General features: G+C 36.5%; 1 protein-coding gene across 1 annotated transcript in view; it reads left to right on the top strand.

Annotated features, from left to right (window-relative positions):
- The window catches only part of LOC121734173 (hemicentin-2-like), a 65,092-nt gene that overhangs the window by 16,003 nt on the left and 24,052 nt on the right, over positions 1 to 25,037 (top strand). Inside the window, exon 3 of the mRNA XM_042124625.1 lies at positions 12,526 to 12,662. Coding sequence (XP_041980559.1) covers positions 12,526 to 12,662 — 137 coding nt within the window. The remainder of the gene's footprint in view (positions 1 to 12,525; positions 12,663 to 25,037) is intronic.

Here is a 25,037-nt window from a genome sequence, read left to right as displayed (position 1 = left end):
TATTATAAAATTAATAAACTTTCAGAAATTAATTTATGTAGTCTGTACGCACGCCTATTTTATTATGAATATGGAGCTAACTCAGTTATATGTGTTTCGTATATTTACAAAAAAATTGTAATTATTTTTTTACAACTAAATTACGTTCGTTGTTCCAAAACGGTCGTAACGAACGATATATCTTTTGTGGAATGAATTCCGATACAATTACAAACCGTGACAGGCGCCATTACGAAAGAATAAATAGACTGCAGAATGAAAAAAGGTAACGCTTGTAAAAGCAAGGAAATAAAAAATAATGGTATGACTGAAACAAAGTACGTTTTTATCGCGGCCAGGGATCTTCCTAATGGACGACATTTGGGATGAACTCGGTTAAAATTGTCCAATGAAAAAAAGAAAAAAACGACTCTGGCAAATTACCACGATAACCCTTCTCAACGATTTGTTTATTTGTTTATTTTGTGCTCATTGGTTTTTAAATTCTCATAAAGCATGATTTATCTCGCGTACTTTTGATACGTCGCGTCGGAAGATTTATTGCAAGTGGAAGGCTACAATTTTATTACGTGGTTTTTGGCTTGTCCTGTTTTTCCGTAAATAATAGTTTTCGATAGTTAGGTGTGTTTTCTTTTATAAATTAAATTATGTACTTAATAAATAAATTATCCTTTATAGTTTTCTGTGCGTCGTTTGCCATTTCCTAAAATTATATTGATAAAGTTTAAATAAAGTAAGTAAGCATTAGTATTTAGAGAAACCAACTTTAATATTTGTTGTTTTAGGCCTCTAGTATTATATATATTTTGCACATTTTTACTTTGCTACTTACATACTATTCTTATACTTGTAAAAATAGTTATAGTAACTGTATTACTCAAATTAAAACTTTGATTCAAGTCTTAAACTTAAATTAATGAATATACCTGCAAGAACTATGATAACTAACATAATTTACGAGTACATAGGTGTAATAAATCAGAATCTTGTCAGTTTAAATTAAAGAGCCTATGTCAAAGAAATTAATAATATATCCAGGCTTGCATTTGGTTAACCTTTTTAACATTTGATAGTACGTACGAAAGATATATTTCATAAACATGCCTTTAAATATGAATTAACTGTTACAATAATAAATTTATAATTATTATTGTAACAGTTAATTAATATTGAAAGGCAAGCATGGTTAACAATTATTATTAATTTCTTTGACATATGCTCTAAAGTCTAAACTGCTGTTAGTGTGCTGTTATCAGCACTACTATATAGGCTTTACAGAAACAACTCACATAATATAAGATGTTTGAGCCTACACAAGAACCAATAAACAATTACTAACAAATGTAAATCTACAGTGAAATTACCAATCACGTTTAGGTATGGTTCATATTCAACCAATAAGACCAAGCTATTAAAAACCAGTAGGTACACACGCTTATTGTATAATTTGATATTTTTACCGATTACATTACGAGTGTAATGTAGCGAGTGTGCGATGGGTTATAAAATGTGTATATGAATATTGAATAATAATAATTGTTTAAAAAAACAAAAACATGCTTTTTTAATATATTTTTAATTTAAACAATTAATTGCATTGTCATTGGCCCTTAATACGTATGCAAAGTTTCGAATTTATTAGACTATAACTGGAGATAGGTATTGTGCTCAAAGATTCCGTTACATACATACAGCCCAAACTAATAAAAGCGTGTTCAAAATGCAGCCCTCCCCGCTGCGCCCCGTATAATGTGCGCGAAGCTTTACGCTAGAATCAGTAGCTCACAATATTAAAACATAGAAAGTATCGTTATTTCTCCGAACTAATACACAACATGGTCCATAGGCCGCGGCCACACTTGACCTAATTTTTCCTTCTAGTTTAATATTACCATTTTCTATTTCAATATCAATATAGAGACCGTACATATTTGCGCCGGGTACGCGGGAGCCTCTAAGTGAAATTCCTCGGAGACCCCATCCTTCTCAACTATTACGGCTTCGGGCTATGTCATTAATAGTTACCGAACTTAAACTCCTATTAACGACACTATTCATCATCAACACACCGGTCGTAATAATAATTTTAATGCATTTTGAGCTAGAAATGCCGGTTGCTGCAAAATTAAGTATTAAATAAACTACTACACTTGTCTTTTTTGCTTTAAAATTAAAATTAATGCCATTTTAAAACGCCTGAATATCTCATGATTGTAATGAGAATTTTAATAGCTACTAATAACCTAAGAATTTGGCTGTCAGGAGACGAACCAAGATTTTATTTTTCAGTAAATAAATAAGGAAAATGCAATGTAAAAGTACGACGTTTACAGGCAGTAAATATACCGAGTCACTTCACAAGTCTACACATGTATTATTTGCATTAACATATTGCTATTTTTAATCATGCCTCTCGGCTGGAATGGTTAGAAAATTATTAACTACATTGTTCGTAAATTTCGCTAGAGAAATTTTAATATTCATTCTCTATTAGAAATAATAACTATGCGGCGTACCGCGGCGTTATTGGCGGTGCTGTATAATCGGCCTTCTTTTACTACTGACAAAAGTACGCAGTGCTGCCTACGAATAATAAAAACTATTATTATTCGTAGATTCATGCACATAGTTTTCAACAAACAGTAGTTCTATTCAATAACAGTAGTAACTTACTAAGTCTTGAAGCGCCCTCTCTTGTATCAGCGCATTGGTCGTAGATCTGAGGACAATTAATAAACATAATATAATGTAAGTAATGATAAAAATCATTATCTGCCATAACCCGCGGCGTTCTAGGTATATGAATCATTTAAAATAGTACTAAAAAATTACTCGGACTGTTTTCCTTTAGTTGTGATCTAGTTCGTATTTTTACGTGAAATGGTTTTAGTCGAAATAATAATGACGATATTGTTTTTTAAAATACATAGGCTTGATTAAAATTGATGTAATACATTTTGTTAGTGTCCTAATAAAATTTTCAGTGCAGAAGAGAGAAAAGAATGTCAGGGAAAGTTGAGTATGAGTGAAAGATAATCCAGAGAAATATTTGGGGGCTTAACAAGTCTACTCACGCCTACAGTTACTTATAGTCTATGGGCCTAGCCTAGTAGACAAGTGGCAAGCGATTATCGTAAACGCTAACAAAATAAATGCGATTTGACATAAGCTACGAATAATAAAAACTAAGGAATCGTAACTCCCATACTATTACCGTTTTAAATTTGGTTCCTTTTGATCTGTCATGTAACGTCAGCCTAGTACCGCTCAAGGTCACCTAAATATTGCAAATGTATTGAAATGTGTACCTAAGGTACACTTTTTTGACAAGTATTGTGGAGCATGTTTTTTGACGGAGTTACTTTTCCTTAGTTTTTATAATTCGTAGGACATAAGTCATCGGTTCGCTAGCGAATACTAATGTCAAATCCCAAACATTTTGTGCCGTTGACTTTGGCGTTTACGATAATGCTTGCCGCTTGTCTAGACCCTCTGGTCTATACGTTCTTCTGAACAAGGTCTTAAAGCAATCTTCTTAAAAAAATCTTCCTAAACCATGGACGCAAGTTACTAATGTCCTCCACATTGGCCGTAAATTGGCAAATACCAGCAATAAACACTAAGCCCTCAGTTGATGTAGTATCAAATAAACGACGTTGTCATATTCTCGGCCATTTGTGAGGCCACAAAGGCAGGCCACCTAATTTAAGCGCCTGTCTGGCTCGCTGCATCATTTATTTTGATGTTCGAATTTAAAGTCAGATACTGCTCGCTTTGAATATTTCCTAATGCGCTTACTATTAGTCTCCCGAACTGTTACTAGTTTTAATACAATGGGATTTTTTTCACAACGTTGAAACTTGGAACGTGATTTGATTCTTTTGTCTGAGAATCGAAGATTGGTGTTGTAGAATTGGGCATTTGATAGGCTTTCGTTGTAAACACTCATTAATACAATTGTCTTCGTTTTAAATTTTTCTATTGAATAAAATGCGCAATAAGTTAAAACACGGTTTAAATTAATATTGTTATTTAAATCACAATTAAAAAAGGTTAATCTACTAAAATATGGCAATAACGTTAATTGTACGTAATATTCCGTGGCATAAGCCTTAAACGAAGCATAAGATGTCCCACGTCCCGGGGCGACCATTGGCACTGCAGAATTTACTCTGCGGCGGCACTTATATAAAGTAGGTCGTCAGATCATTTGATAATCTTTAACATAAATAGGTCAAGCCCCGACTTTAAAGCCGCGGAAGTTCTCAGAACCGCTAAGAAAAATTTCAATAATTCAACTCCATGGGCCACACAAAGAAATCAATAAAAATGCCATAAAATTGTCGCGGACCGCACAAAACCGACATGACACGACCGACGCGATACTTCACGTTCCATAAAGACGTCTTTAAAACTTCACACTCACGTTTGTAAGGGTCAATTCAGACCGCAACGCGACGCGTAGATGCATTTGTAAATTTGTATTGAATTGACAGATTCGCAAGACGTCTCATGCAATTGAAATCTGTCAAATCCATACAAAAGAAGATGAGAAAAAATATATGGAACCTGGGACCATCCACCAATGGCATTGAAATATGTGTCGTCGGATAGGTCTCTTAAATTGGAACAACAATTGCTAAGATACATTTGTTGTTAAAGCTGTCCGTCCCGAGTTATGAGACTTGTAAGTTCAGATATAAAGGTTACGTTCAACCAAGGCTAGCCAAGCTACTTGATAACCCAAGCTATTTTATTAGTTTCTACTCTGAAAGTCTGCCTTCCTGTTATATTTTAAGCACTTGCTTTTTTCATGCAGAGGGTATTTTTGTTGCATCCACTTTGTGGCGTATATTATGACCTTGTGCATGTGTGAAGTGGTTTATAATTAGATTATAAAAAAGTCTCATAAATCTAAATAAAACATAGTGATTGTGTACAGGCGATAAATGAAAAAGGTATTCCTATAGAACGATTTGTATTCAATAACCAAGATAATTAATTGCTACTTCACTGCTACTTCACATGCTGGCCCCGTTGGAAGCGAAGATTCCAAAACAGGTAGCGGGCAGAGTCGGTTGTAGGCGCGCCGTAGAGTCCCTGAGGTCGTCTGGATGTCTGCTACTCGCGCGATGCCATCTGAGCCAGGGTAGAGGTGGATCACACGTCCAAGCAGCCAGCGGTTCGGAGGCAATCGATCGTCTCTGCAGAGGTGGTGGTCCGGCCCGTCTTTCCTTAAATCCTTAAGCTTTGAAGACTCTGTTTTAATCCAACTAATAACAATGGTAGAGTCACACCAGAATACCACCCGGTCAATGACCCTGTACAAACTGAGCGCCTTATTCACCTTTTTTGTAAGTCGTGCCGACAGTAGAGCTCCACAGAGCTCTAACCGAGGTATAGTAGTCTTTCGAGCTGACTGAACTCTACTCTTAGCGGCAGCTAAATGAACAGAGAATGTCTGATCACCAGAGAGTGTGCGAACATATATGCATGCACTGTACGCTTGACCAGATGCATCACAAAATGAATGAAGTTCAATTTTTGCCGAATTCCCTAACATACGTCTAGGTATTTTAAAATTGTTTAAGTCTGGCAACGCTTTAAGAAATTTTGCCCATTCTAATTGAATTTCTGGAGGTAGTGGGTCCTCCCAGCCTATTTTACACTCCCAGACCTTTTTTAAAATAAGTTTTGCCTGTAATATATATGGATTTATAAGCCCCAAAGGGTCGAAAATCTGAGCTAGCGTGGACAAGATTGTCCGCTTCGTCGGCATGGACTGACTATGTGAAATGTCAGAAGTTGTGAAATACAATTGATCATTATCACATGCCCAACGCAAGCCTAAAGCCTTTGTACTATTATCATGAAATTGGATTGATTCGTTCGCTCCAATTGCACCTTGAATTATATTTAAAATTTGCGGGCTATTAGACCGCCATTTCCTTAGTTTAAATTTTGCGGATTCTAATTCTTTTATTACACCCTTTGCTATATCTACCGTCTGACTTATGGAGTCAGCACCCGAAATGTAGTCATCTATATAAAAATCATTCGCAATGGCTTTGCTAACTTGAGGGTCATTGCACTCCTCAGCAAGCTTTCGTAAGCACCTTGTGGCTAAGAAGGGAGCCGATGCTGTGCCATATGTGACAGTATTCAAGGTATATTTTGTTATTGGGTCGTTCGTGTTAAAACGCCATAATATATGTTGCAGATGACGCTGCGAAGGACAAATTAATATTTGCCTATACATTTTTTCAATGTCCCCACAAAGAACATACTTATGCAATCTAAATCGGATTAGAATCGAGAATAAATCATCTTGGACAGTTGCCCCTACCATCTGTAAATCATTTAAGGATTTCCCATTTGATGTGGGATTTGAAGCGTTGAATACAACTCTTAGTTTTGTACTAGTGCTCTCCTCATTGCACACAGCATGATGAGGCATGAAATATGGTGTGGGCCTAGTAATATCATGACCTACCTCACTCATGTGACCCATGTCATAGTATTCTTTAATAAAGGTTTTGTACCTTTCCTGTAAAATCGGCTGTCGCGCCATCTTTCGTTCTACTGCTAAGAACTGAGCCCTAGCAGAAATGTATGAGTCCCCCAGTGTATCTGGATCCTCTTTAAAAGGTATTTTTACCACAAACCTGCCCTCACTATCTCGCCTTGTATTGGCAACAAAATCTTGTTCGCACTGTTTCTGTTCAGGAGTTAAACTCTCAGGTCTATTAATTGTTTCAGACTCGAAAAATTTAGACATCTCAAAGTGGAGTTGATTCTCACACAAATGATGGCAGTGGACGGTGAAGTGCTTAGGGATACCTTGATAACTCGGTACAGAACCTGAGACCAACCATCCCAGCTTCGTATCGCTAAGTGTGGGCTTGTGCTTACCCAAAGAAATGTTGTTATTCAATAAAACATTCCAGAATATATCAGCACCTAGCAGCATTTCGATTTTTTCAGGGGTGTGGAACATCGGGTCAGCTAAATTCAATTCAGAGGGGATTTGGAATGATGAGACATCAATTATCATAGTAGGTAAGTTTTGAGTTATGTGAGGGACTATAAAACAACTGACATTCGCATTGTATGGATACATGCGTGAAGCAATATTTATTTCACAACGTTTAGTTATACGTGAAGACTGATAATTTAATCCTTCTACCGACGCAGCAGTAGAATAAAATGGCAATTGCAATTTAGTGCATAAGCTTTCTGTTATGAAGCTTGCCGTGCTTCCATTGTCAAGCAAAGCCCGCACATGGTGTTCCTTCCCATACTTGTCTTTAACCTTTAGCAGAGCCGTCGAAAGCAAAACAACTTTACCTCCTGTATTCGACAGCAACGAGAAGCAAACCTACTAGTACTAGTATTAGCGTTGCTCTGCTGCAGAGAGGTAATAAACGTTTTATGTTGTTTAGGTTTGAGGTTTGTCTCACCCATAGCCTCCAGCATGTCCGCACGAGATTTCAAAAATTCATAAAAATCTTTAAGGGTCGGAAGAACTTTCATTTTGTTTCTCTCTTCCTCCCATTCCCTATTTGTGCTAGGGTCCAATTTAGCAGCTACAAAATGAATAATGAGTATGTCCCACTGATCTGTAGGCAGCTTCAGGGTATTCAGAGCCCTGAGATTTCGATTAGTACTATCAATTATGCCCCGCAAAGCCTGGGCTGATTCCTTGTAAATTGGTTGCATATTAAACAAATTAGTGATGTGACTGTTAACTAACACTCGATCATTATTAAACCTATCACACAGCAAGTCCCAAGCCACTTCATAGTTTTCCGAGGAAAATTCAAGAGAACGTATGACTAAAGCCGCTGTATCCTTTAATGCAGCCCTCAAATAATGAAACTTATTGATATTTGGTATTGTGTTATTGTTTTGTATAAGAGAGGTAAATGTGTCATGAAACTCAAGCCAATCTTGATACTGACCAGAAAATGTAGGCAACTTAATAGTGGGTAATTTCAGACCTGTTGGTGCGGCAAGTACTGTACCCGTCTCGCTGCCCGTAGTGTTGCTCGTAGCATTAGCCTCTGCATGGCGGCCGCTCAGCTCGCGTGCAGTTGCCAATGTTTCGAAATAAGTGAGTTCGAACTCCTCCCGCTCCGTGAACTGATGCTCTGGAATTTGGGAGATAATTTCGATTTCAGATTGGATGAGATCAAATTCTGTGTACAATTCCTCTATTTTAGATAATCTCAAATTTAACTCACAAATCTTTACAACTGAAAGAGATGACTCTAATGTTTCTAAATATTTTTTAAAATGTGTTAATTTTTGTTTACAAATACCTCGCTTCCTGATAAGTTTCCTTTCATTTTCCTCCACAGTAAGCTTACTAGAATCCTCACATGAAACTGACATATTTGGAACCAATAATAATGCAGCCAACAAAAATCAAAACAATACTTAAATGCGAGTGATGACGATGACCGATGTTGATGAGGTGCCCGATGTAGCAGCAAGATATGAACACGAAGCTTGTAGACTTGTTGCAGTCTCACTCCGCACAAAGGTGCAGTCTCGCACGTATGCCACACAACTGGAATTAGCAGTTACCCAGTGTATAATATTTGTTACAGCAATTGACATGCAAACTTTATACTGCAGATGCTGTCTCGACAAAGAAATGCAATTAATGCAATATTTATAATAAATTAGATTGAACTTACAAAATACTCAATGATTTTAATGAAACAATATTGAAATTTGTGCTAAACCACTCAATAATAACTAAGTAACCTAATTTGTATTATGGAAAGGTATTTTGTATTGTTTACCCTTTAAATTAGAATGTAGAACCAATATGTGCTTAGTGCATAAACTAGGCACAAAATATGCAACGTGTTTATCAGTATTTAAATCCAAAACTGAACCAATCTAGTACTCAGTTCTAGGTGTTAGGATTGGAATATGTATATGGAATGGATAAGTGAATGAACATCGGAATAAATGGAACAAACTGACCAAATTAACTGCGTGATGGGCCTCCGCCGCTTGTTGCCACGCGGTGTATCAGTGTCCTGGTGCCTCCGAGTCGTACGTTGTAGATGTGCGCCTGCACAGCGTGGTGGGCCTCCGCCGCTTGTTGCCACGCGGTGTCTCAGCGTCCCGGTGCCTCCGAGTCGTGCGTTGTGGATGTGGATATGCGCCTGCACAGCGTGGTGGGCCTCCGCCGCTTGTTGCCACGCGGTGTCTCAGCGTCCCGGTGCCTCCGAGTCGTGCGTTGTGGATGTGGATATGCGCCTGCACAGCGTGGTGGGCCTCCGCCGCTTGTTGCCACGCGGTGTCTCAGCGTCCCGGTGCCTCCGAGTCGTGCGTTGTGGATGTGGATATGCGCCTGCACAGCGTGGTGGGCCTCCGCCGCTTGTTGCCACGCGGTGTCTCAGCGTCCCGGTGCACCTCTTTTCTTCACGCCACTTTATTCCATTTAGCTGGACTGGTGCGGTTGTGATCGTCGGCAACGTGATGGGCCTCCGCCGCTTATTGCCCGTCGCCTCCACGCCCTCGAAGTAGATAGTGGAATTTGAACAAAATGGCGTGCTTGCTTCCGCCACGCCGCGCCTTCGTGTATAACTCGCGTGTGAAACCTTGTACAGGCGATAAATGAAAAAGGTATTCCTATAGAACGATTTGTATTCAATAACCAAGATAATTAATTAGGAACTTGACAAAATATATTTTTGGAAAGAGAGAGAGTTCACACGCGGCGCTCTGGCTGGCACAAGTACCAGCCAGAGCGCGGAAACGAAAAGGTCAATGTCAAAATGCGAGACACAGATGATGGCGCCTACGCCGGGCGGAAGCGCGGTGTTGCCACTTCACATATTATTTTAACTTAAGTTTGCTGCTACTTCACATGCTGGCCCCGTTGGAAGCGAAGATTCCAAAACAGGTAGCGGGCAGAGTCGGTTGTAGGCGCGCCGTAGAGTCCCTGAGGTCGTCTGGATGTCTGCTACTCGCGCGATGCCATCTGAGCCAGGGTAGAGGTGGATCACACGTCCAAGCAGCCAGCGGTTCGGAGGCAATCGATCGTCCTTGACCAACACCATCTCGCCTAGATGAAGTTGACTGTGATCACCTTTCCATTTTTGGCGGCATTGCAGCTCAGCAAAGTATTCTTTGTAGAATCGTTTCCAGAAGTGGCCCTTTAATGTGCTTATTCTTTCATATCTAGTCTGTAGGTGTAATGGCCTCTGATCATCTATTTGCTCTGGAATATTGGTCATTGTTCTTCCGATCAGGAAATGGGACGGTGTAAGTGGGATTAGGTCAGTGGGATCGGAAGAAAGAGGAGTTATGGGCCTAGAATTGAGTATGCCTTCTATCCCTACTAATAGAGTGTACATTTCTTCGTATGTTAAATTGGTAAGTGTTAAAACCCTTTTTAGATGATGCTTAATCGACTTTGCTGCTACTTCACAGATTGTTGTTTCTCATAATGATTGTTTGTCCAGTGACCTTTTTGCTATTGAAGGATGGTCCCAATTTGCCCAATGTTCTTTAGAAAATATGCACCTAGGCGTCGCGTTGCGGTCTGAATTGACTCTTCACTCTCACTTCTATGGAACGTAAAGTGTCGCGTCGCGTCGCTGCCACGACGTAGTGTGGCCTCACCCTTACAATTATGTATCCTACGAAAATATTCATAATTCGAATTAAATAATGTCAGCTTCATATTTTATTATTTATGAAAGTTGTTAATTTTTAGTACGTCAAACAGAAAATAAAATTAATTAGTGTCAGCTGATTTAAAATAATAAATGAATTTAATACGTTTCAAAGAATTCGCTCGTACAGTTTTAATCATAATTATTAAGTCTAAAATGTTATTGCGGGGACATTGTAGATTTTACGATAAATTAAAAAATTATGTTCCGCAGACATGAAATGTTTGGGGCGGAAAGCCGTTACGAGCGACATTAACGTCGAATTACTGAAATAGCCACGACGGACGGACGTGCACAGATTTACACAATACACAAGTTCAATATAACACATAGTTTATTTTATACATTAACTTTAGTTAGTTTAGGCGCTTTGCAGACGACGGGGCGGGGCGGGCCGGTCAATTTCGCTGCGTACGGCCGTCGATGTCTGCTGCTGCCCGCGTCGTCTGCACAGCGCCTTACAGTTCACTATTAATTTTATACATTAACTTTAGATAATAGACTAGTGTGCTAAAAACAAAATGTCATTGATGAGATAACGTGGCGTTAAATATATTATTTTAAATCAAATTAAACTTAATTACAAAAGAATTCATAACTAAATATCTTCTTCAGGAAATTCTTAGTTGCTGATCAACTTTTCCTTCAATTCCTACAATCAAGTACTTGGTTGTTGGTAAAAGGAAAAATTGATCAGCAACTACCTGACCTGTGTTTTTAACATTTGATTTTGGATACTCTCTTAATCGCATATTCCAAATAAGGATATAATTAAGTATTAATTATTTTAATGAACTAAAATTTTAGTGTTTTACTGCAATAAATTACTTAATAAAGCCAATAAGAAGTGTAATCTATTTTGTCGTCGTAATTAATTCTGTAGACTCTATATTGACGGTCGCTACAAATTAAACCGAAACAAACTTTCACGAAGACATAAAACCAATCTCTCGAAAAGATTTAATTAAATATGCAAAGCAGAGAGAGAAGTTGGAGTTATAATATTCAATAGCGTTAGGGTTTATCTTTTATGCGATGAAAATATTGACGTAGTTAGGGAACAGGTGAGTGGAGATAATATGCGCGACCATACTTTGTTTTATGAGGTTTTACCGCCTCAAAGGCTTCTTTTGTAAAGTTTTTTGTGTATCCGTAATGTACGTTAGAGTTATTTTTTGTAACATGACGTTTAAAATTATAATCTTATATCTTTAAACGAGAAATTCTTGTATATAAATATATAATTGGAATCTCGAAATCGGCTCCAACGATTTTCATGAAATTTAGTATATAGGGGATCATTTTTAGAAAATGTCATTTAATTCGTGTTTTATCGAATACCGAGCAAAGCTCGGTCAAATAGCTAGTTTATTATTAAGGCAACATTTAGGGCTAAAAACTAAATGTTGCCGTCTTGTTAAGAGAAAATTCGTTAAAATAGCGGGAAACGTAAAAAATCGATTAAAAAATTTTGAATGTCATTTCTTGGGATTCAAAGTATCTTCACATAAAAAATCGGTTTAAAGTTTTGAGCGTGAGATATATTATCATGAGCGTATCATGATACGCCCCGAGGATCGCGATCATTTTGCGTCCACACTAGCGATCATATACGCTTCGATGCTACGCGACGGAGGATCGGAGATCAGATCGCGAATACAATACAGATGTGGACAAAGCCTAACGTAACTAATTTTGAATGTATATTACATTCAAAATTTCATTAAAATCGGTTGAGCCGTTTTGGAGGAGTTCGCGCACAAACACCGTGACACGAGAATTTTATTTATTAGACTTGTATTATAACTAATTGAATGTCCTGCAGGTGTGACAGCCGGCGCCGGCGGCTGGGAGCCGCTGGGCCAGCCGTACTTCGACAACAGCACCAAGCGCGAGGCCACCGCCGCCGTGGGCCAGCCCGCCTACCTGCACTGCCGAGTGCGCAACCTGGCCGACAGAGCGGTATGTCATAACTCATAACAATCATTCAAATATATTTATTTAGAACTAGCTGTCCCGGCAAATTATAACTTATAAATCAAGTATTTCGCCCATATTATTTTATTCAAGTGACTAAATAAGTATGTTACCATGACAACGTTCATCGCTATCCCGTCACACAAACAATGGTTGCCGTCAGACTCGTGTTGTAATAATTTACTATTCAACAAATGCACTTATCAACATAAAAAGTATCCAGTAGCCGATTCTCAGACCCACTGAATATGCATATAAAATTTGGTTAAAATCAGTCAAGCCGTTTCGAAGGAGTACGCGGCCTAACATTGTGACACGAGAATTTTATAATATATAAGAAGAAGAAGATTAATTTCAAACAAAATATATTCTGAACGTCAAAGACTTGACGTACAAAATATATTTTACCGGCGGTGCAGCGCTGCGCCGGTCCTGGAACTCCCGGCGCGGCGTAAAAAACTTGCGATTTTCTAAACTTTAAAGACGCGTAACCTTAAAGACGTCTTAGATAAATCTGAAAAATAAAACTGCTTTGATTTCACATTATTTATAAATATTACATTTCACATAAATATAATTATTATTTATTACTCTTTGTTAAAGTGATAAATTCTTCCAGAAAAATAAATGTTTTTTTAGTAAAAACTTAATTATAATAAAACCGGTATCCTACATGTAGCTTATCTTGCGTGAATACTGAATAGGGGCATAAAAAGTGGTCGGAATTTTCTGACCCTAGTTCTGATGGGAGAGCCATGCTTCGGCACAAATGGGCCGGCTCAACCGGAGAAATACCACGTTCTCACAGAAAACCGACGTGAAACAGCGCTTGCGCTGTGTTTCGCCGAGTGAGTTTACCGGAGGCCCAATCTCCTACCCTGTTCCCTTCTCTATCCTCCCCTATTCCCTTCCCTTCCCTTCCCATCCCTACCCTCCCCTATTATCCTATTCCCTCTTAAAAGGCCGACGACGCACCTGTAGCTCTTCTGATGCTGCGAGTGTCCATGGCCGACGGAAGTTGCTTTCCATCAGGTGACCCGTTTGCTCGTTTGCCCCCTTATTTCATTAAAAAAAAATACTTGATGTTATCGGTAGTTAAGGATTCAGTTTTATAAATATAACATATAATCATATGAAACCTATATATAAAATATTACGAGCGCAACCAAAACAATTGAGCTCCTTGTTGGCAAGGGGGTGCGGAAAGTAAGTGTAAACTATTTATTTGGTAGATAAATAAATTATGACAAGCTACTCAGAGAATGATATAAATTCAACGAGAAATTTCGATAATGTCAACGAAAATGAATTGAAGGGAGTCGATTCGAAGTCCCGCGACCGCTGGAAGGTTAAAAACAGATGAAAAAAATGTTATGTTACGTAATATGGGACCCTGAAGGATAAAAGGTTACGCATATAAAATACATGCTAGGTAGGTTCTATGGTATGGTATGTAGGTTTTATCAAATAAATTAATTCATGTTATGTCAGCCCATCGAGACAGATCACAACCAACAAACGTCGTTTCGCCATCTATATGATATCATAACTTTCGATTTATAATTTTAATTATTATTGGACGTATACTTATTATAATAACTAGCTATTTGACCGAGCTTTGCTCGGTATTCGATAAAACACGAATTAAATGACATTTTCTAAAAATGATTCCTAGCTAGATCGATTTATCGCCCCCGAAACCCCCTATATACTAAATGTCATGAAAATCGTTGGAGCCGATTCCGAGATTCCAATTGCTCGTTTGAAGATATAAGATTATTATTAGCAATATTTTGTGTCGGCCAAAACTTTACACCGAAACAAGATTAAGCTATTTAGTGAAAATGGCCCGCTGACAGGCGTCAAAAATCCTAAATGGATTTTGTAAAGAATACTACTAAGTACAGTGGCCTACATGAATAATTAAGTAGGCCGTTTATAAGTTACTACACAATATCCACTTTCAACAGTGGATGTAAATGAAAAAGAATAAAAATGTAATATTATATTATTCGACGTGGAAAATCTTATTCGCGATATTATTTTCTAATCTAATACTCGTATTTAGTAAATACAAGTATTAGATTAGAAAATAATATCGCGAAGAAGACTATTTACTCGATGGATATGCTGACTCAGCTAAAGTTCCTGGAAATCTAGGAATACCGTTAGGATTTTCAATGAATCCCCTTTCTATATTTATTTAACTCATAATACTTCATACACAAACTCAGTAATTGCTTGATAATATCTAGTAATATGGAAGTTAATATAATTTACTCTTATTTGCTTTACATTTGAGAGTGCAAATTCAAATAAAAAAAATATCCCCTTGCGAAAAGTAGAACAAAAACCAAATCGTTCAGGCATTAAGGAAAATTGTGAATACATTTCAAACAAATTAAATGAATAAATGAAAATAAATGACTTCCCTTCAATTTAATTACTCCTCATAAACTTTGTACGCTAAAACTACCCTAAAGTACAATTTCTCTTCAAAACTATAACAATTTGAATAATTAATTATACTTCATTGATGTTATTCAAAGTTTGCGTGACCAATCTGGCAATCCCGGGCCTGACTATAACGCGTCAAACGCCTTATACTAACCGCCCCTCGGCACGATCAAATTATTTAGGACTAAAAGGTTTTAACGCCAAAATAAGTGATTCTAATGCTAATTTAATGCCAATATTTTGGCGTTAGGAGTCGTTATTTAGTATTTTTATTTCAGTAATAAGAAGGCATAAAAACTATTATTTAAAGCATTAATTTTAGCGCTAATGACATTTTATTTATCGTATTGATTGACAATATAAATGATGCCAATGACTAAAACAAATTTGAGTAGTAGTTGATGCTAGGTTTCTTATAATATGCAAGCAAAGAAAAACTCGCAGAAAGCAAGAAAAAAGCTATTGAAAATCTGGATGTATTAATGATATATTAAAAAACCCAAGCAAAATAATTAAAAACATAATATTGTAAGATTGCGATGTGCGGCCCATCGAGAAAAGTAACTATTGTTAAAGTAACTACTGCCTCCCCTCGATATTATGAGAGATGCGAAAATAACAGTAGTTCTTGTACAGTACTCTCAAATTTATAATGCGCATGCAAATCTTCGCTAATTGTCGTAATCACGAAAACACCCGAATCTACGAAACGTAAGAGCCCCAAACAATGCACTTGCATTTTGCACCTTGTTCAAAGGAAATATAAGTAAATATCATATAGCCGGTGGCTGTCCGCTGTCGCCGATCCGTCAATAAGTGCTATAACTCACCGAGAAGCCATCGCGGCGCTACCATGGTAACGTCCAAGCAACGTCAGGGACAGGCGCGGCGCCTCTACGTCACTGCAAAGCGGCGTTTTTCTTATAGTTAAGCTACTAGGTTTCAAACAGCGCTTGCAGCGACGTCTCCAGGCACTCAAGAAATACGACCGTTACCGAAAAATTACGAAAATTTCTATGCACATTATCACTTTGGGAGCATTGTACGCTTTTATTAATATTGTCTTCTTTGTACTTTTACTTGAAGGAAAGTACGTGTTTGCATGTTACATTACTGATACTTGTCATATATTATACTTATTACATATTGTGATAGACTACAATATATTTTGTATTAGATGTCCCGCGCGGCTTCGCCCGCGTAAATTAGGAATTTCACAGAAACCGTACATTTCGAATAAAAATAGCTATAAATACTCCTTTCGCGTGGTCTACTCTATACAAAGTGCCAAATATTGCTATAAAAATTTCTCCAGTAGTTCATGAGATAAACCCTTTCTAATACTTTCCCCATTTTTATCACATTTTCCTGAGTTTCTTCGGTCGTATTAGTCTCAGCGTTATAATATAATATAGCTTATAGCCTTACTCGATAAATGAGATATCTAACACTGAAATAAGTTTTTAAATTGGACCTGTAGTTCCTGAGATTAGCGCATTCAAGCAAACGTACTCTTCAGGTTTATAATATTAAGTATAGATTTTTTTTAAATTATCGCTTGACAAACTCGAGCCTCGATCTTAAAGACTATGAAAAGGCTCATAATCATGGTACGATGCATGGTATAATATTATGATAGTGATGATGATGATGATGAATGTAATTTGCATAGTAGCATATGCTTTTCGTTCTTAAAACAACGCCGAAACTCTCAAACTTGTATCTATAAAGAATCAGGAGTTCTCTCAGCACCTTCCGAACCACGGTATACCAGGTATACCTCGGTGTAAAATCTTACTTGTTTGTAGCATATGCTTAGAATACTTCTCACGAAACCGAAGTCACCACATGTTTCCCCATAAATTTTGAGGAGTTCCCTCGATTATTACTTATGGATCCTTCATCAGATCACCACTTTTATGAATATAATACCAAATTGGGATGATACCCTACATACCAAAAGAAAAATTTTGAAAATCGGTTAACAAGCGGTGGAGTAATCGTTGAACATAAGAAAACGAACATAACACCTCCCCCATTTTTAAAGTCGGTTAAAATTGTAGCCTATGTGTTATTCTGATGTATAAGCTATATTATTGTAAAGTTTCATTAAAATCCGTTCAGTAGTTTTGCGTGAAAGAGTAACAAACATCCATACATCCACACAACCATACATCCATACATCCAAACAAACTTTCGCCTTTATAATACTAGTAGGATTCACACAAATCACATGTGAGGAATTGTCGTAGGATTTCCTCGAGTCGAATATGCATTGTCTTCAATAAAATGTATGATAATAAAAATATATAGCGGTTCGAGATACATTTTTCATTGACAACGAAAATATAAAATGTCATCTTTTAAATATTTTGTAGAGTATCATGTAGGTAGGTCAGTTAAACTGTAGAAGAAATAGTGCCCCGTTTCCTTCACGCCAACCAACTGGCTCACTAATACACCCAGCCAGTACTACGCTTATGCGCACGTCCAACCTTGAAAATCGTCACTGCACTACAATTTTGATTGAAAAATTGACAACTTGACAAAGTGATAACCATATATTATAATTTATAAGTTTATGGTGATAACTATCCACTGGTGTACATTAAAGTATCAATGTTACAATAATATTATTATCTATTACGTTTTGTTTTTATTTTGATAGGTAACTAATAAGTTACGAATAAATATTTGTCTTATCAAAAATGTGCGCGTATAATGCTTAAAAACAATACTCTTAAAAGTAATCTATGCTTTCAATGTTTCTCTCGAAAGCGTTAATCCTATCGTATAATCCTGAAAGACCTGAATAATCGCATTAGCTAGCATCCGTAACGTGGGTACTTTTAATTCGCACCTTTCGAAAAATATATTATCGGCTTCGTTGCACCGAAATTAGTTTAGTATTAATAGAACCGTGCATTTTCTGTGAATGAAAACTATTCTATGTCCTAATTACCTTTGGACTCAAAGTATAGATCAGACAAGATTTGGAATAGATAATAATAATAATATCTATGGACGCTTCACACCACGTCAGTCTAGCCCCGTGCTAAGTACCTGAAGGGCTTGTGTTACAGGTACCAGACAACGGAAATATATTTAATACTTTTATACTATAGGTACATATATTTAAGATTTATATTATATGATACACATATTTAATACACATCCAAGACCCAGGAACTTTTTGTTCCATCGGCGGGATTCGAACCCGCGACCGCCGGCTTGAGCTACCAACAGCCCACCAACTGAGCCACGGAGGTCGTTAAATCAAATCAAGCTTCCACACTTTCCACAATTGTTTAAAAACGTTAAAAGGAGACCAATAAATATTATTCTGGTGTTGTATATAACAAAAAAATGGCAAAAAATATATACATCTAATTGAGGTAGGTATCTGTGACAAATTAAAGAATATAACAAGATAACAACGTTATATTTCCTGTAACAAATATTGCAAATATGAAATAATCAAATAAATATCGCCAAATCATTTTCGACACTAACATTTTTAAAGGCAAGTTCATCTAATTTTTTCCTGAAATCTATCACTGGAATCAATACATTTTGCACTGGCGTTTTAACGAGGTGAAATTTAGAGGAGCCCGAAATAAAATCCTTAAAAGCTAGAATTTATGAGTATAGACAATTTCCTACGTGGTTCTCGTGAGGCAGCTGAATAGTTGATAAATTGTTCTGAGCTCCGCTACTGAATAAGTGCTCTAATGAACAATTTGGAAACCCGTTTCCTTGATTTTGTATTATGTGCCCCTTCATATAAACGCGTACCAAATTAGAAATGTACAATGTTAAAAAATCAAAAGGTTTGTCATTTGAATTTTTAACATTTTGTTAGTAAAAAAATATTATGAATGATAGTTGTATTGCTACTGGTGATCATTCTGTGTGTAAATTTTTACTAAAGGTCCTTGTTTCGTCCATCCATGTTGATGATTTCATATTAAAAATATTATAATAACTACGACAGTTACCATAATTATAGCTATATTTACAAAGTTCTCTATTAATTATTGATTATATTATTATAGCTATAATAATCCATACTAATATTATAAATGCGAAAGTGTGTCTGTCTGTCTGTCTGTCCGTCTGTCTGTCTGTCTGTTACCTCTTCACTACCAAACCGCTGAACCGATTTGAATGAAATTTGGCGTGGAGATACCTTGAGTCCCGAGAAAGAACATAAGATACTTTTCATTCCAGAAAAATGCACGGTTTCCGCGCGATAAATGAGTTTTGGCGCAACGGAGTTGCGGGCTTCATCTAGTTATCTATAAATGCGCCATTTTATTTAATCATAGACAATCTACAAAATATATGAACCAGCTTTTCCTTTACTCAATTGCTTATATTCTATTTGTCCACCGTGAGCCAACATGTAAATTGTAGAGTGTATAATATTCCATACGAAATAGATGTATAGAGGGCCTTGGCGCTTACACCTCTATGGCACTTTTGTAAGAAATCGTTGAAATAGAATAAACGTTATGAGGAAACTACTCCCAACTTGGTATTACGATGCCAAGAATTCAGATTTAGCGTTAGCGTTATTGTACGAATTGTGTATAATGTGTGCCATTTGTTCGGCGAGAGTACAATAACTCAGTGGTATCGGGGTCTGTGGAACTAGTGTGTTTAACATATTATGTATGTATGTGTTGTGACAATATGAATCAGCAAATCTGTAGATTTCGTAGTAAAACTACTAATTAAAAATATAATTTTATGTGTCTTTACAAGGGTGTAAATTTATGCACACGAAGGTCTACCAGAAACTATCCTTGATCATTGGATACATTTTTATATTTGCATGTTTCACACACAGAATCAGCCGCTATAAGGAAAAAAAAAGGATCAAAATGTTTTATTCCAATTACTTACCCCGGTATTGCTTGAGTCAATTTATTTTCTCACTTTTTGCCATCATATTCTGGCAGACCTATACTATTTCTTAGAGATCATTGCTCATCCTGCTAATGAGCAATAATCTCTGCTTATTCTAGTAGAGTAAGCAATGATATGACAATTTTTATAAATGTGAATACCAACAAACTATAAAACCTGCTGTTAGAAACAAACAAGGATAATTTTGAAAATTATAACTTTGACTCCTTGACTAAAATCCAAAAATGAATTGGTACAAAAGTGGTCAAGTTGAAGTTGCACCCACAACCCATTGTAGTATCAAAATCGTTCTCAGAAACAACTCTCAAAATTGATAGAATAGGATGGAATGATTTATTGCATAAATGTGGTACAATGTGATACAGAGTGCTATATAACTAGATACCCATAACATCTACTGTTTCAAAAGTTACACATACGCAAACTAACAAGTACGTATGAAAATCAGATCAGTAGATTTGGCTGCCAAAAACAATAACCTGTGACCTCGCCTTCGGGTAAAAAGTAGCCATATCTAAATTCTATACATAGCAGCTGTATATCAAGTTGTTCGATGCCCTACATTTGGCGGTGATAAATAATTCTTGTGAATTTCGGCGTTAATAATTACTTTGTTTACGCGATACATGCGACAAACACCGAATCCATCACATGAATAGGAGAGTACTTTATCCATACTAATATTATGTAATAGACAAATCATTATAATATTATATGTAATCTAAGTGAGGAATGGAATAAGAGGACATTGGCTGCCTATATTCATAGGAGAAGTCAAGTCGGGTCACCGACTTGACTTCTCATCAAAAAAATCACAAAATTTATTTAATTTTTATAGACCCGCCGTTAGGCCGTTAACGACTTGGAGACCCCCATTTTTTTCCCTGACCCCTGGGCCACTTTGAGAATCGCATTGCTAAACCGTTAAACTGATGCTCACCAAGTTTGGGATAAATATAATAATTTTTACCGTGAAAATTGTGTGGTGAGTTTTTGATTAATTAACTTACAGTAAATCTTAAATTATTAATAGTAAGTTTATGATAATATTATACTATCTCAACTAATGATTATAATAAACATTGTGTAACAATAAATTTTTGTGCAATATACATTATACAGTAGCACCCATTATCACTTTATATTGATACATATAAAAATCAAATGAGTTTATACGTTTACAATATAAATTGATCCTCGTTTAATCCGAGGAAGTCAAAGCAAAAGAAAAGACTGCAGTCCCGTCACCGAGCTCCGAACGCGTTAAGAAACTTTAAAATCCTAGTTCGAACGCAGAATACAAATTCTCAAGTTCGATACCGACACATTTTAATGGATTCCCGGTAAAGTATAGGATTTACTTTATTGCGTTACTCGACGGCGCTTTATTCCCGACTTTCATTAACAATCCAAGAGTTCAGTTGGAGTTTGCTATTTGCTATATTATAATTTCTGTATTTCGAAATGTTTGGATATTCCAATGTTTTTGAACGTTACATCAGATCTCGACGTGATTGGTGACGACGTGGCGTGAGACAACAAAACCTTTTGTAAATAATAAATGTGCCTTAAATTCTTTCCCGACTGTGGCAAAAGGGTTATGGTTTGACTGTTTTTTTTATTAATTTGTAATATTTACTTAAAATTTTTATTCTTATAGTTTTCCATACATTATAAACAGCAAAAATTCGCCCTTCTCTTAAATTGTCTTTTGGCGTAGTCGCAAAATTACATTTTAATTTTACATTCTACTTGTCACATTGTACAGCTTATAATATCGTTATTAGCGTATTAAAAAGCTTATTTAAATATTATTTTACATAGTTACATAACAATAGGATTTCATCACTTTCCACACAAAGCTGTAATGCTATTAACCTAATTTGTTTACTTGCCATCATTAATATTTCGAGCAACAAAGAACTAATTTCGAAATTATATCGCATTTCACCACGAAAGTCTTTTCTGGATTAAGTTGATAAAAGTCAATAGTTTCATTAAAATAATGCGTCCCTTTGTTGCGACGAACGATTACAGAGTAACTAATAATTTCGCTGTAAACGCTTCCGAATTGGAATGAAATTGCTCGATTATAGAACTGACAGTATTCAGAACGGAACTTCGTTTTAATACCTCGATCGTGGGAATGGCAGACACAACAGTTTTTCAATTGTATGCGACTGCCGGATGCCGCTTGAGGATTGATGGGTTAAGGAACCGTACATTTTCGGGGACAAAATAGTTTTATCCAAGGAAATCAATATAGTTCCTGTACCTTATCGTGTGTTCTTACTGAATTGAATCCAAATAAAGCGTGAAGAGGTAACAGAGTACAGACTGAAAGACATAATATACTTTCGTAATAAAATGCTAGCAATGATACTGTATCTTATATATAAAATTCTCAGGTCACAATGTTAGTTACCGTACTCCTACGAAACGGCCTTACTCATTTTTACCAAAATTTATATGCATATTGCATATTCAGTAGGCCCGAGAAGCGGCTACTGGGTACTTTTATATTGATAATTGAATTTTTTGAACAAATAATAGGACATTATTACAACTCGAGGCTGACGGCGACCATTGTTTGTGCGACGGGATAGCGATGGACGTTGTCATGGTGACATACTTATTTAGTCACTTCAATAAAATAATACGGGCGAAATACTTAATACGGCAAAGAAACGTTTGCCGGGACAGCTAGTAATAAGTATATAAAATTAAAACTAAGTAATTAACACTTAACTAATAATAATACTATTATTAGTTATAGTAACAAGGTTAATATAACTAATAATAATATTAAAATTACGCCCATCATGTTCCTGTCTAAATAAAAGGATAATCATTATTGAAGTAAGTCATGGGAAGCCAAATATTGCCTATGAATACCTGAATACCTACAAACTAGTCTTCGACTTATAATATTAATGTCAAAATCAATAATGTGTGACATTCAGTACCTACCAGCTTAGTAATGATTTAGTAACGTTCTTGTAGATAAGTACTCATAAAAATACGCAGTTTATCTGACTACTGGACTACTAATATAATTATATTCTGTGCTACTGGGAAACCTAAAACTGGCGGTAATGATTACGGTCCTTTGTATTTTTTTTTTATGAAATAAGGGGGCAAACTAGCAAACGGGTCACGATGGAAAGCAACTTCCGTCGCCCATGGACACTCGCAGCATCAGAAGAGCTGCAGGTGCGTTGCCGGCCTTTTAAGAGGGAATAGGGGAGGGTAGGGAAGGGAATAGGGTAGGGGATTGGGCCTCCGGTAAACTCACTCACTCGGCGAAACACAGCGCAAGCGCTGTTTCACGCCGGTTTTCTGTGAGAACGTGGTATTTCTCCGGTCGAGCCGGCCCATTCGTGCCGAAGCATAGCTCTCCCACGTAAAATTATTATTTGTTTCATTGCGACGCTTAAACTATTACTTTATTAGATTTAAGATGTTGATACGTGTATTGTTCTTGCTTTTTTTACAAGACTGCAAGACTATGAGGAAACTTGGTCTTTCCAAGACAAATTCATATCATCACTATTATATGCTATATAAATAATTATGAAATCGTGTTAAAAAAAAGTTTTTCATAACTGTTTTAACTTATTTTGGTACATGTACAGGTACAGTAGTAGCAGCACAGACTCAACATCGCCGAACTAAAACCAAATCGCGTTCCAAACTTCCGAATTCAAATTCTTTCGGTCCACCAGTTCCAAAAACATAGTTAATTCTTCACTTTGTTAAATCAGGGCGTGCAAGTAAAACGTGTTTACTTACCCTAACGAAGTCGGCTTTGTAACTCGACTTGGCAAATACCTCCGTCAAACCACCATTAGGCTACAAAGACCACAGATCCCCCCAAATCTTTGTTACTTTGGTCTGTCCCATGTTTGTGATTAGATGTGATTAGTATGTTACGTGTTTCGTTCGTTTGGATTTTTGCCCAACTACAGCGGAGGATTATGTTTTTGTAAATGGAAATGTATGTTTTTTTGGTACGTTCTAAACGTGTATTTATTTATATTTAAACTTAAGTTAGTATTTAATTTGTATTTTTTGTGAGACTGACCTTAGGTTTAGTTTACATGAGGCATGATAGTCTTAGACGATTGTAAAAAAGACAAACATAAAATTTTATTTGTTTGCAAGTACGCATCTTCGTTGGTTTCGCCACCAAGAATTCTCATAAACAAAAACTAAACATTAGACTTATAAATCTCGTAATAATTAATATTGAGTACAAAAATAATTATTATCTTAATTTGTGTCGAAAGTCGAAACAGTATCTTATTGTCTTATTTCACTTAAGTCCAGCAAAAATAACTGATGCAAAAATACAAAGAACAACTTTCATTGTTGCAAATCAAAAGCAATTGCAGTTGTTGCATTCAGATTTCGTCGGGATTTTTGCGAAAATATCATTTCGCAGGGCATTCTTCCAAGAAAACAGTTTCTTATAATTGAAGGAAACTTTTCTTAGTTTTAATTCAACGCTGACAAAGCGAGTAACAGCTAATTAATACAGCTTGACCCATATACGTCGCTGCACTGGACAGTGGACACTCGCCTCTTTCGGATTTTAATAGATGGTACAATAATACCCGTTTGTACCAAAATGAGCACTCGGTATCCACAATGTCCCTTATATACAATACAAACAAGGCTTTTCGACGTATCATGCAATGTATCAGCAACCTTGTACAAGTTGTGTCAATATTTTTATAAGTAACAGCAAACTACGTTTCATTGTATTGAGAGTTGCGATGCAATTCGATGCACCTGCCGAACGGAATAACGTAGTATGTACATACTTACTATATTATAAATACAAAGGTGTGTCTATCTGTCTGTTACCTCTTCACGCCCAAACCGCTGAACCGATTTTGCTAAAATTTGATAAGGTGGTTGAGTCCCGGGAAAAGACTAGATATTTTTTATCTCGTAATAATGTACGGT

This window comes from Aricia agestis, chromosome 15, assembly GCF_905147365.1.
Source record: "Aricia agestis chromosome 15, ilAriAges1.1, whole genome shotgun sequence".
Classification (NCBI taxonomy): domain Eukaryota; kingdom Metazoa; phylum Arthropoda; class Insecta; order Lepidoptera; family Lycaenidae; genus Aricia; species Aricia agestis.
Note: the sequence above shows the minus strand (reverse complement) of the source record. Positions and strands in the feature narration are given on the sequence as shown.